This window comes from Xyrauchen texanus, chromosome 15 (assembly GCF_025860055.1).
Source record: "Xyrauchen texanus isolate HMW12.3.18 chromosome 15, RBS_HiC_50CHRs, whole genome shotgun sequence".
Classification (NCBI taxonomy): Eukaryota; Metazoa; Chordata; class Actinopteri; order Cypriniformes; family Catostomidae; genus Xyrauchen; species Xyrauchen texanus.
In genome coordinates this window covers 31960049-31973824 of record NC_068290.1, presented here as the reverse complement: position 1 = coordinate 31973824, position 13776 = coordinate 31960049, and the positions used below count along the sequence as shown (strand labels likewise).

The 13776-nt window shown below is 37.7% G+C and overlaps 1 protein-coding gene across 1 annotated transcript in view; it reads left to right on the top strand.

Annotated features, from left to right (window-relative positions):
* ulk4 (unc-51 like kinase 4) overlaps positions 1 to 13776 on the top strand; it is a 199602-nt gene that overhangs the window by 132457 nt on the left and 53369 nt on the right. The window contains exon 33 of the mRNA XM_052143329.1: positions 6354 to 6520. Within this exon, the coding sequence (XP_051999289.1) occupies positions 6354 to 6520 (167 nt within the window). The remainder of the gene's footprint in view (positions 1 to 6353; positions 6521 to 13776) is intronic.

The following is a 13776-nucleotide window of genomic DNA, read 5'->3' as shown; positions in this document are numbered from 1 at the left end:
AATATTATGCCCTTGCTAATATCCCTTATCTAAACCTAACTGGTCAAGAGTGTGTAAACATGATAGGAAGCTGTTGTGTTACAGGAGCAAGTAATTGTCGCGTATTAGATGGAAACGATGTCCAGCGGCGTTATTGGCTGTAGTGAAAGTTGTACGAATTCAAACAAGTGCAGTCGTACTATATCATATGAATTAGCCAAATTTAGAAAAGTTGTATGAATCCTTACGATTTCACTGTAAGAGTGTGTAGGTGTATTTAATTATGCTGTTCCTTCCACATAGTTGGAAAAATGTGCATTCAAAAACTGTTAACAGAACCAAATGTCATGAAAATCATATGGTTCTGGTATTATTATTATTATTTAAAAAAAAATATATATATATATATTTATGTAACCGGTGCCGTATAGGAACCTGCTCTTGGTTCCCAACCCTAGTGTGCATTAGGATTTACTTGGCAATATGATGGTGATCATTGGGGCTTGAAGTCTCATAAATGCTGTCAATGAATAAATTCAACTGAAGAGCTTTTATTCAAAATATTTGGAATAGTTTAAATTCCAATATTCCCAGAATGTGTATTTTGTACAAAAATACATGTGTTTTTTACAAATTGAATGTAGGTGCAGATGATGCAGAGAATAAGCACTGCCCTCACAAAAATGTGTAATACTCGCACACATATTCACAACCCTTTCAGATTGGTAGAAGCCTGTAATGGCTTGTTTTCTGGTACATCTGTGCAAGGCACACTTCCCCATATCACAACAACCCCTCATGCTCCTCTTGTCTGGGATCAGACACAACAAACTCTCCCCTCCACACCTGTTTTTACAGCACAGGGTCATCTATAGGCCACCTCATGCAGCCACCATCATTAGGCGTCTTATCAGCACTCCTGCTCTAGGAAAACTCTGACCCGTCACTAAATATAACCCCGACAATTAGCGCTATCTTGCTAATGCCAGCCACCTCGCCCCTGCTCTGCTCCAGATGGGGGAAAATTTTGTAATTGGTTCTTTTAGATGCGAGCTATAGAGCATGGGCACGGGATGCAAATGCAAGAAAAGAGTGAAGGAGGGGGTAAGAGTGAAATGAAGAAAGAGCGAGAGAATTTGAGGAAATTAAAGAAAGAGTTATGGCGGGGTTGAAGGTTGATTGAGATGAGGAAAGAGAGAGAAAAGCGAGATTAGTTTTATAATTGGTGAGATTTGCCAAAGTGAGAGAGATAACATACAATGAAGGAATAAGGAAGGCTGAGGAAGACATGATGGGGAGCAGTATTGGGGAAGCTCTTTTTAAACTGTACATTAGCATGCCAAGATACAAACTACTTATAATTTAATGTAGCTTAGCTACTTTTACATTCTACCTCAATCCAAAAAAACAAAGCAAGAAAAACGTGTTAACATGAGATTTGAAATCATTGGGTAATTCCCAATGATTTCGTCAAAACATAAACAGGCATGCACACAATACTTAGCTGGAAATGTAACAGCAGTAAAGGTGTTCACATGCAATGCAAAATCGGGGTGATGGTCAAACATCTTTGTTTGTTGATCGGTTTAACTGCATTACATCATACCTTCCCGGCTTATAAAGCATAATTGGTGTAATATTGTGCATGTGAACTTAGGTACAACTCTGTGCTTCACAAACAACACTCCTCATGTGAAGCACACAGGAGTCTAGACTCACAATTGATTCCAATAAACTTTTATGTCAGCATGTTGCTAAGCTAACAAATGTTTTTTACATTACTTTTCAGTATTTAATGAACTGTAAGTAGATGTTTATCTGACTTTTCCCATTTCTCTCACCTTCTTTGATGTTTAGTTTTCTCTGTCAATGATGCAGTGCATTATAAGGTTGTCTTCTCCGCAAAGAATACTTGCATAATTAAATTTTGAACAAAAGCAGGTAACCCTAATCTTTTGGAAGGGCCTCTGTGGCTATGATCCCTTAAAATGCTGTCTAGGTAGGCAGCAAGAAATGATTTGGAACAGAGGTTCTGACTCTGATGCAGTTTCTCACATAAGTGTGTTCAAATAAGGCTGCATGGTGCAGACATATATCATGACTTATTTTGTTATATATATGTTCTTGTACAAGGGTGAAAATTGCTGACTTGTGCATTTTCGCTTTGCTCATGGAGCTGCAACAGCATCCATATCCGAATGTTGTACTTGCATGACTCATTTGACAGGGAAGTAATGGCAATAAATTTGGTCCTCAAAGAAAGTAAGTTACATAAATTTAACCATACAGCTGTGAGCATAAATATCCAATGTCTGGCAAGAACTCTGTTTTAGACAGCACAGAAATACTACTTACAGCTCTGTTTGGAACAGCATGTGCATTTGAATTCAGTATATTTACGTAAACAATTCGGAAGTAATTTTTGCACTGTGTGCATTTATGATAATTCACCTAATTGTAAACTGCAGTTCCGGTTTTATCAGTATTTCCTTTGTATTGGAGGTGACAGTCTTGGGTGTGTTTTATTCGCTCAGCAGTTGATTTGTTTTGTTCATAGCATTGCTGCTGTATTCATCTTACATAATTTGTCAAGTGGCATATTACATGCGCAGTTCCTTCGCCTCATATAACTGCATTGCTAATCTCAGATAGAGTGAGATCAGGTCTTACTAAACTCCTAATTATTACTGCTGGGACTGCTAGACAGCTCAACACACACCCCCACACGCACACTTCTGGGTGCCATCCCCATACACTGGATTTGAAAACTGTCTATGTTCCAAGTAGGCACTTCACCCTTTTGTGTCACATGTGTTGATTTTGTTCTCCCCAGGGTACAGGAATGCAGTGGATTGATAGTAAACTCTATATTTAGTGTGGATTATTGTGGTTTTCCCTGTATGAGCATTGGATAGTCCATTGGAGCATTGACTGAATACCAATTAATGTATTTCGACTAAGTGTGAAAAGAATGTACTGCACTGGTGATGGTAAGGTATACAGTATACTTTTAAGCATGATGTAAGACCATGTGGTAGTATTCAGACATACAAAACAGGGCAATACATAGAATATTTACAATATATTTACAATGATCATTGACTACACTAGTGAGCCAAAACATTATGACCACCTGCCTAATGTGCTGTTGGTCCTCTGCATGCCGTAAAACACAATGACCCACCGAGGCATGGACTCTACAAGACCCCTGAATGTGTACTGTCGTATCTGGCACCAATATATTAGCAGCAAATACTTCAAGTTCTGTAAGTTGCGAGGTGGAGCCAACGTGCATCCGACTTGTTGGTCCAGCACATCCCAAAGATGCTCACTCGGATTGAGATCTGGGGAATTTAGTGGCCTGGGCAACACCTTCAACATCATGTTCCTCAAACCATTCCCGAACAATGTGTGCAGTGTGGCAGGGCACATTATCCTGCTGAAAGAGGCCACTGCCATCAGGGAATATCAGTGCCATGAAGGGGTGTTACCGGTTTCCAATGATGTTTAGGTAGGTGGCACATGTCAAATTGACATCCACATGAATGGCCGGACCCAGGGTTTCCAGCAGATACTCCCTCCACCAGCTTGTCGTCTTCCCACAGTGCATCTTGGTGCCATCACTTCCCCAGGTAAATGTTATACATGTACACGGCCGTCAACGTGATATAAAAGAAAACTGATTCATCGGACCAGGCGCCCTTCTTCCACTGCTCCAAGGTCCAGTTCCGACTCTCGCATGTCCATTTTAGGCACTTTTGACGATGGAAGGGTCATTATGGGCACTCTGACCAGTCTGTGGCACCACAGCCCCATATGCAGCAGGGTGCGATGCACTGTGTTTTGTGACGCATTCCTGCCATAACCATCATTAAAATTATCTGTGACTGTGCCACAGTAGACCATCTGTCAGTTCGGACCAGACAGGATAGCCTTTGTTGCCCTCGAGCATCGATGAGCCTTGGGCCCCCAACACCCTGTTGCCGGTTTGTGGTTTGTCCCTCCTCAGACCACTGTTGGAAGGTACTTACCACTGCTGACTGGGAGCACCCCACAACCCTTGCCATTTCAGAGAACTCTGACCCAGTCGTCTGTCCTTAACAATTTGTCCCTTGTCACAGTTACTCAGGTCTTTTATTCCTGACTATTTCTCCAGCGTTCATCATATTGACTACGAGAACTGATTGTTCGCTTACCATCGAATCTATGCAGACCTTGACATATGGACTTGTGAGGAGATGATCAATGTTATTTGCTTCATCTGTAAGTGGTCATAATATTTTAGCTCATCAGTGTCTCGAAAATTAAGATCTGACACCATTTGTCTTTAACTTCTATGTACTGAAGTGTTTGATACAATGTACTTAATATGTACATACGTGTTGTTGCATTGTACTTACATTTGAAGTACCTGCATTTAATTACATCTGTAGTTAAGGGGCGGTCACACTAGGATTTGAACACTGCGTTTTTATTTTTTTCGGACAAGACAGCAGACCAGGATATGATGTCATGCGGGAGGGCTTCTGGTGTACGTAAATAATATGTCTCAAATAACTAATAATATTATAATAAATGTTAATAAAATTGTAAAATCACTTTCCTGCAAGAATAAAACACCCAGCTTTAAATGATGTATTCTTAGTATTGAGCCAAAATGTCAGGATGTGATGTTTCAATCTTTTATTGGTCACACGTCCTTGTTATATGGATTCACAGTTAAAAATTCAACAAACTTGATATGGTATGCAGCATCATACAAAATTTCTTCTCATGATTCTTTCGTTTCCACACTGTTAATCTTACCCCTAATTCTAAACCTAACTCTACCCTTACCCTAATACTAATCTAAACCCTACCCCTTTAAAAATATATAAATAGGTAAATATTGCTGTTGATTACTATGTATTGTAATATTGGTACGTACAATTAAATGTGGTTAAATATCACACTTTTATTTATAACATATAACATTTTGAATGCACTAAGCAACAAATTATAAATTCAAATTATTTAAAGAAAATCACCTTTAAGACATTTCATGGCAAATACATACATTTTTACATTTCAAATAAACTCAAAAAGTAAAAAAAAAAATAATAATAATTTGCTGAACCTTTGCAAACGAATCATATATGAAACATCTTGCATAGCACAAGGGGTTTTGGCCAAAATAAGTATGGAAAAAAAAAGCATGCACTAATGCATACTTCAAAAATCCACAAACTGTGAAAGAAAAGCACATGTTCTCTAGAGGAATAGAATATGTTTGACTAATATATAATGTCAGTGCATGATTTTCATGGATTGACATGTATTTTTTAATTTCTTTATTATCATTTTTTTACTGCAGCCACCGCAGAACACATCAGATGCTCAAACTATAGCACCATAGAGTATTTCTTTAGTTTCAAAACTAGTCTATAGGTAAGCAGAGGAATAAAAAGCAAAATATTTTCAAAATATAGTATACATGGTGTCAATGTGTAGTAACAGTATATTGACATGAAAGGAAGGCTGTTTTACTTATTAAATGTGCATTCACCTTCCAGCTTATAGTTTAAGTATCTCCCATGATGCAGGGTGGCAGATCAGGTTGTGCTGAGCACTTAGCCGAGAAAGGAGAGAGTCATTATTTCAGTATGAACAGATTGTTCATTCAGTTTTAATGTTTCAACAATTCTGAGAAAGAAAAAAATATATATCGACAAGGTGGAGGCAAAGATACTGTACTCAGATTATAAGATTATAATTTTCATCTGTTTTAAAATAATTTCATCTGTGGAAAATGTTTGTAGGTTAGTCCGATTCTGTAAGGATTTTTTTTTAAATCACCTGTAGTTTTTTTTCTTTTTTCTTTCTAATACATATTTCACATGTGAGAACCACAAACAGAATGTTCAAAGCTGAAATCCAAGGTCTACCATTCACGCAGCTCCACTGAATGGATTAAAAAGGCTCTTTTTGGCCATCGCCTATTTTTTCAGGACAGCATATTGGAGTAGAGTAAACTGTTTTTCTTTCCTTTTTTGACATCCTTGAGATTATATAACATAGAATATTTTAATGAGAACACTGCATCTCTATGCCCCCTTTGTTTGCAAGTCACATTAAATGTTTCCACTTCACTGTGATTTAAGATTTTTTTAAGACTATTTTTATTGACATAACTATGACATTTATGGTTATTTTGTAGTCAAGTGTTTTGTAAAATGTAACAGACAACTGCTGATTTGCTAAAATGGTCAGGCACTGTATGTTTAGTTCAGTGTGTTTGTTTATTTGTGGAAACGGGGGAGAGAAATTAATCAGATGAACAGACAGAGCAGATGGATGTATAGAAGAGTGGTTGAACTGTGTGTCTCTGTTCTCAGGTGTAATTGAGGTGGTGTGTAATGTCTTAGTGGAAGTCTCTGGCTTGTATCTGGAGAAAGAACAGCAGTCAGGACCGAAGAGCTGCTATTCTCTGCTCCTGTGTCTTCTAGACATCATCCACTGCCTGCTTAAACACCTCTCGTCTGTTGTCCGACTTGCCCTGCAGGTATTCAACTCTCTGACTCTTTATTGGACACTATCTTACTCCTTTTAACTACTTGCTGTAATTCTCTGACTCTGATTGCAATTTTGTCTAAATGTGTGAATTTGGTTATATTTGCAAGACCATGTTAAACTATTCTCAGCTTCAAGACCGCACATCCATGGACTTTTGTATTGATCGTCTAATGCAAATTGCACAAAAATAACTATTGTTAAAGTTTGTGAGTTTTGTGGCTTTGAATCTTTTAAGATATTCAGCGTTTTGAGACACACATAAAGTAACATAATTTTGACTCCGATAGAAGATAGAAGTTTGCTTCGATTTTTATCACTTAATTTTTTTGTGTAAATTGATCTGTTCAAATACTGTTAAATGCTGTCAGCCTAAATTCGATATTTAATGGGGTTCAGGTCTAGGCCTTGTCTGGGTGCAAGTCTTCAGGTCTGGGTGCAGGTCAGTCAAGTTCATCCATACCAGAATAATTTTTTTATAGACCTCACTTTGTGCATAGGGGCAGTTGACATGCTGAAACAGAAGAAAATAATCTCTAGAATGTCACTGTATATCATAGCACCATAGCATCCGGTTTCAAATCCCGGAGTCCCCATTTGTCATGGCTGGCTCTTATGCCGTGTCAGTAAGCGACTACATGTTAGATAACTGGCTCAAAGTATAATTTAATAAAAAGAAAATAAGTAATAACAACAAAAAAAATATTGAAGATTGGTAGAGCGCCGGTTTTAAAGCCACATGGAACCGTCAGCACAGGTGAATCTTTAAGAACTAATAAGCGGGATCATCAATTCGTCAACTCGGCCACTACCAATCTGCAAAACAAGGGAAAAAATAACAAGTCAAAACTACAATCAAAAGAAGGGATTGTAACAGCACACTATTTTGCTTGACTGTAGTTTAGCTACTGAAATTATAGCTTGGATTGCAACTGTTTCAAAGTAGCTTCCCCAACACTGTTCCTCTCTAAGAGGGGTTTTCTTGGCAGGTTTATCTAAGTAAATGTACCAGACTGTATGTTGATAGTCAGAAGTCTGACTATTTAAACTATACAATATAATGTCACTCAAATTGATAAATATGGGGCTGTTCTCTATATGATTTTAAACACCATTGGTAAAGTATCTGCTAAAGAAAGTGTGTTCTGTTAAAATAAGCTGAACAAAATATACCTGATGTCCCTCTTCCTTCCTTCATTCTCTTCATCTTTCTCATTTATCATGCCATGCACTGCTCCATTAATTTTCTTGTTTTATGGATATCCTATCTTATTTTCTACCTCTGCCTCTCTCTCACTCTGTCTCCCACCCTCTTGTTTGTAAAAATTTCTCACTCTGTCACCCTCATTTCTTGAGCTCTTTTCCTGATCCCCCCACCAAATCCTCAGGGATCGCTTTCCTGCTACTGTCGCCGTAGGCATGGTGTTAGTGGGTTCATGTCTGGATTCACTACTCACTGATGATTAGATTGTTATGCAGTGACAACTGCTATGCAGATACCAGCAGAATATATCCAGCCGCTCACTCCCAGCTCACTGGATTCAACCACAACTTTACCCATAATTACTCACCGTGGACATCTTTCTCAGAATAACTGAGAGCGGGCTTGCACACATTCGTGTTAAATTTCCAGCATTTTATTATTCACCTACCTTGACATCTAATAGTTCCTGGTGCTATTTTTACTAGGAATGTGCAATATGAATTTTTTTTTTTTTAGATCAACTAGTCAGTGGGTTGCCTTAACAGTTAGTCGACTACTTGGTCTTAAAGGTGCTGTAAGCGATTGTAGCCATTCTAACTTCCACGAGACTGAGCCGTTGATTTATCCATGGCCCCTATAAAACAAAACACCACACCGATACCATTGAAACTATAGATATAGATACGGTTGAAACACAATGCATGTTCCCACACTTGTCAAACACAACAGTGGTGAAATAGTGGCCTCTACTGACATTTAAGCCTCAATTAAGCCTCAATCATTTGCTGCAATGACAACACTATGAGAATGGTAAAATGATTGACAGGCAGAAAGTGCTTCAGATGCCATCTGATTGGTTAGAATGAATGAATACAGAATGAATGTCTGAGGACACTTTTTATTTTACTTTTACAGACATTACAGAGACATTGTCACAGTGGTCAGAACAGTTATTTCAGTGATATCTTTCAGGGAGGAGGATTATTTTTTGCATGCCTTTCCATGAAAAAAATCGCTTGCATCACCTTTAAGGATGCCCTGTATAATTAGGCTTGTTTCGAGTTCTATTACAAGACGTGTGTCTTAGGCGGGTGTTTACATAAGTCAAGTTTTTGTTTTCATACACAGCTAGACAAAGTACAACCGATTGCAACAAAATGCTGGGGCCTTGAGACACGTTTTTAAAAATAGAACTATTTACACACTGTCTTTACTGGTTGGACACAACTCGTTTGATGTCCGTCTGCACTGTTTTTCAATTATTGACAGACGTCTTTGACCTCTGTGCCTTTTTGCAGTTTTTTCCTCATCTTGCATGTTTAAAAGAAGTATAATTTTTATAAATTAATTTTAAGACCATCCTGATCTCATGAAAATAATGTGACTGTGGCAACATATTTGCAAAATGATAATACGTGGTTCATTACACATATCACAACAGTTCGGATGTGAAATGTCCACTGTGTAGTGCTGAAAGTGAGTTACATTTTCTCCCAAATAATTATATATTAATTTTTTTAAGGTTAATGCTCTATTGAGTTTAAAATGAACAAAACCAACCATCCTCCCTACCAGTGTTGGGGTAATGCAATAAAAGTAACAATCCGATTACTTTTTTCTAATAATGAGTTATGTAATGCAGTATTTTTTTATTTTAGACCATAATATCTGAGTTACTTTTTAAATAAAGTAACATGCTGCTTTTGTACACCTCTACTGTCTCTGTATTGCAATAAATCAGGAGTAAAAGTGTGAAACTTTGGGGAGAAGAGGTAGTGCCTGATTGGCATTGTATTTTTATTTAGTGTGAGGCCAGAGACCATTTAGTAGGTAGAGACACTACTTTTTAAATGAATGGGAGAAATTAGAATGCCCAACCAAGAAGCTCTAGTGTCCAACAGTCAATGGATGTAGAATGGAAGTCCCGCCATGCAGGTAAAAGAGCCAATCACTTTTTAGAGACAGACATCACCTGTCAATCAACTCGCTAACGCGCATGTAAATTTTGTGTTTTTAGCGTGATATGAGGTCAACAACATTCGGTTGAGTGAAACGTGGTTGATTCATGTGATAATATACACTACATTAAAAAATCAGTAAACCCATTTAGGCAGAGGGATTATAAGACTAGTTTTCCACTGGCCACGTCATGATACACAGGGTGAAATACTCGCTCAATTTACAGACTTTTGCTGCCGTACTCCTTTGTGTTAGAGCTCCCTGTAAGTGGGAGAATGGGATGAGAAAAGCTGACTCTAGATCAGTGACTCTAAGCTACATTCTACATGGTTTGTGTATACAGAGAAAATGTCTTGGTTTCTTAAAATATTCTAAATTTAAAGTAGTTTGATTCATGAAACAAACCATTTTTATGACATTTTAATAGCATTAAAATTGATTCCATTCAAGTTGTATCAACATGCGCCTCTGAAGTTGTGGTGTTTGAGTTGACCCACACACCGTGGGTCAACTCAAAACAAGCATGCACTGTGTAAAATATTATTTTATTCATCAGACTTATTCCTTGAACATGTTAGACTGGCATTCCTCTCTGAATTGTATCCTGACATCTTAAGTTGACTCTGACATTGTTGATGGGCACAGCATATGATGACAGATATGACAGTGGTTATTCATTATTCATATTGGCTGCCATGTTGAAGGAAAAGGAAATCATGCATATTCATGATATTGATTCTTTATTATAAATATGACGATATTTATACTTACTAAATATCTGATTGTTTACTATGTTGTATTGAGTGTTTTACAGTACAGCTAGCATGACCTGTAATATTAATTGCCTGCAATGCATGGCTTATTTGTATGGAATACATAGCATATCAGAAGAAAAAGTGGCTGTGAGAAAAAAATAATGCACGCAAAAGTAACGCTTTACTTTCCAATAAAATAACTTTTTTAAGTTAAGTACATTTTTAAGGAGTAACGCAATATTTTAACAAGTTACTTTTAAAAGTAATGTTACTCAACACTGCTCTCTACCCCAAACCTTAAACCTAAACATTAATTTAATTAAAAGCAACTGTGAGATGAATAACACAATTGCTGAAGTAACCATGTCATTTTGTGGTACCTCTATGATACTTTCAGCTCCAATGTCTCTTCTGAATTCGTACTTGTGCATTTTTTTGCATCGCAAGTGCTCACTCTATCAGTTGAGCTACCCCGCAATTTGATCCCACTCAAACAAGCTTGTAAATGTTGTTGGTGATGCAATACAAATGTTTCAATATATCCCCTTGAATGGCATGCATTATAGTTAAAGTGTTTTAAAGTCAAAAGGTAGAATTGTGTGAGGAACAGGGTGAAAAGTGTTTAAGAAATGATAATCTGCCATTTTACTTGGTGATTTGTTTGAAAGAGTATAAATGTAGATATAACTGCAAGCAGCAATGATGGGCCCAAGCAGAACTGGTCCATTTCCACCTATTTTTGAAACAATTTTGAAGCAATCTGAGTAAATATAAGAGGACTATTTTAAAGTCTGTTGTAAGAGCTGCACTTTCCAGGTGGTAGCGCTATGACCATGACCCAAAATAGTCAAATACATGTGATTAGCCCCCAAGACTAAACATACATCTCAATTTTTATCTAAATCACACATTGCACACAGAAGATATGAGAGACTTCCTGTTTCTCATTTTTCGCCATTAATTTAATTGAATTCGACAATGTTCGATATATCAAAATGTGTTCGTAATTTAGCATCTTCAGCGTCTTGGCATAATGTTGTCTAAATGTGGTGATAGTCTCACGAATGACCTAGGAGTATTTAAAGTTCAGAGACTGCAATATTCAATAAATCCAACATTTTCTGTTGGCCGTAAATAATGACTATAATTATGAAAGTTTCCGGCTTAAAGAGAAATATATATGTACCAATTTTAGTGACTATATGTGAAAATGGGGGTGCTACAGAGGCTGTCTGACACACCCATGCCTGAACATTTGCCCAAACCTAATGGCCAACGACTCTGATGTATGTGCAACATTTCATGAAATTTTAAGCATGACAAGTGCCTCAAAAACACCCGAAGAAAGGAATAGAATGCATTTCCATGGCAGCATTATTTAAGATATCGAATATCCCTTAACAAATTTACATCAGCAATGCCTTGACATTATTGTAAACAATTTGGAAGCAATTGAGGTAAACATAAGAGGGCAATTTCAAAGTCTGTTGTAAGTGCCACACTTCCTGCCACCAGTTGGTGGCGCTTTGACTGTGACCCATAATAGCTGCATCCATGTGATCAACCCCATTACCAAACTTTATGCTGAATTTTCATAAAAATCACACAATGCACTCAGAAGATATAAGGCACTTCCTGTTTCACATATGTACCCTTAATTTATTGCATCGCAATGGCAACAACAATCAATATATCAAAAATGAATTAGCAATTTAGCATCTTCAATGTCTTTGTTTGGTGCCAGTCACATGAATCCCCTAGGAGGAGTATTCAAAAGTTCAGGGCCTGCAAAAATGCACATTCAATCCAAAATGGCAGACTTGCTGTTGAGAGCTGATTGCTATTTTGAAAGTTGTCTGGCTTGATGAGAACAATATATGTACTAAGTTTGGTGACTGTAATTGAAACTGACCCCACCACTTTAGTCAAAAGGTGGCGTTATAGAGCCCCCCACACCCATGTGTTAACTTTTGCACATATTTATGAAGAAATGAATGATAACATGTAATGCGTTGCTATGGCAACACTCTATGTGATATCAAGATTCCCTTAATAATTTGACATCAGCAGTGTCATGACATTATTGTAAACAATTTGGAAGCAATTCAGGTAAACATAAGAGGGCTATTTCAAAGTCTGTTATAAGACACTTCCTGCCGCCAGTTGGTGGCTCTACAACCATGACCCACAATAGCCATATCCATGTGATCAGCCCCGAAGACCAAACATACAGCTAAATTTTGATCTAAATTGCACAATGCACACAGTAGATACAAGTCACTTCCTGTTTCCCTTTTTTGTGAGTAATTTATTGCCTCACCATGGCAACACTGTTCAATTAATCAAAAATCTGTTCACAATTTAGCATCTTCAATGTCTTAGCATAATGTTGCCCATATTTGGGGCCAGTCACATGAATCGCCTATGAGGCGTATTTAAAAGTTCAAAGACTACAATTTTCCAAAAATCCAAAATAACAGATTTCCTGTTGGGCGGGGCTAATGATAAACCGTAATTATAAAATTTGTCTGACTTAATGAGAATTACATATGTACCGGTTTTGGTGACTAGGTGAAAAAGGGGGTGCTACAGAAATTCCCTTAAATGCCCTTATTACAGGGTACGCTACTGAGACCCCCTACACAAGATCAGGTTCCAGGTACCTTGAGACATCTGCATTTTATTCTATTCATTGTGCTGCATTTAGCTTTTTTAGCATAAGAATGCATTCTGTCAAATGCAAACCAATGGCCAAAGTCTGACTGTGTGTTTTTGTAGTGGCAGTGTTTTAAAGGAAGTTTTTATTATGCAAACTGTTTAAGTATTAAAGCGCTATCCCCCAAAAAAATCGTAATAAAAAAAGGAAAAATCTAGATTTAGGGCTGGGCAATAAAACAATATCAATATTTATCATGATAAAAACTCATTGATATCGATGATAAGCTTTTGAGTAATTTTCGATATTTAGCGTGGGTTCTACATCTAGACACGCGTGTTGCTAAAAACGCTAGCAGTTTGGCTTTCTTATCGTATGATTCCACTGACGCGTAGTGAGCGAATGTGAGCGCTTTCAATTCCTTTCTAGGGATGCCGAGCGTCAAGCTCGCGAGGTGGATTGTAAAATTGACAGCAGCGCGGGGCAAGCGGTTCCCTAGTGTTTGGAGTGGCATTGTGTGAATTTCTTACGCGTCAGTGGAAATACAGCCTCAGACTGTATGAAGTTGCTATTGCCCCCGCTACGCAGGTCACCGCGTTCCGGATCCGGACCCCAGATTGATTTCATCTTAACTGCAAGACATCATGACGACGAATACGCCCTCTCATCGTCTC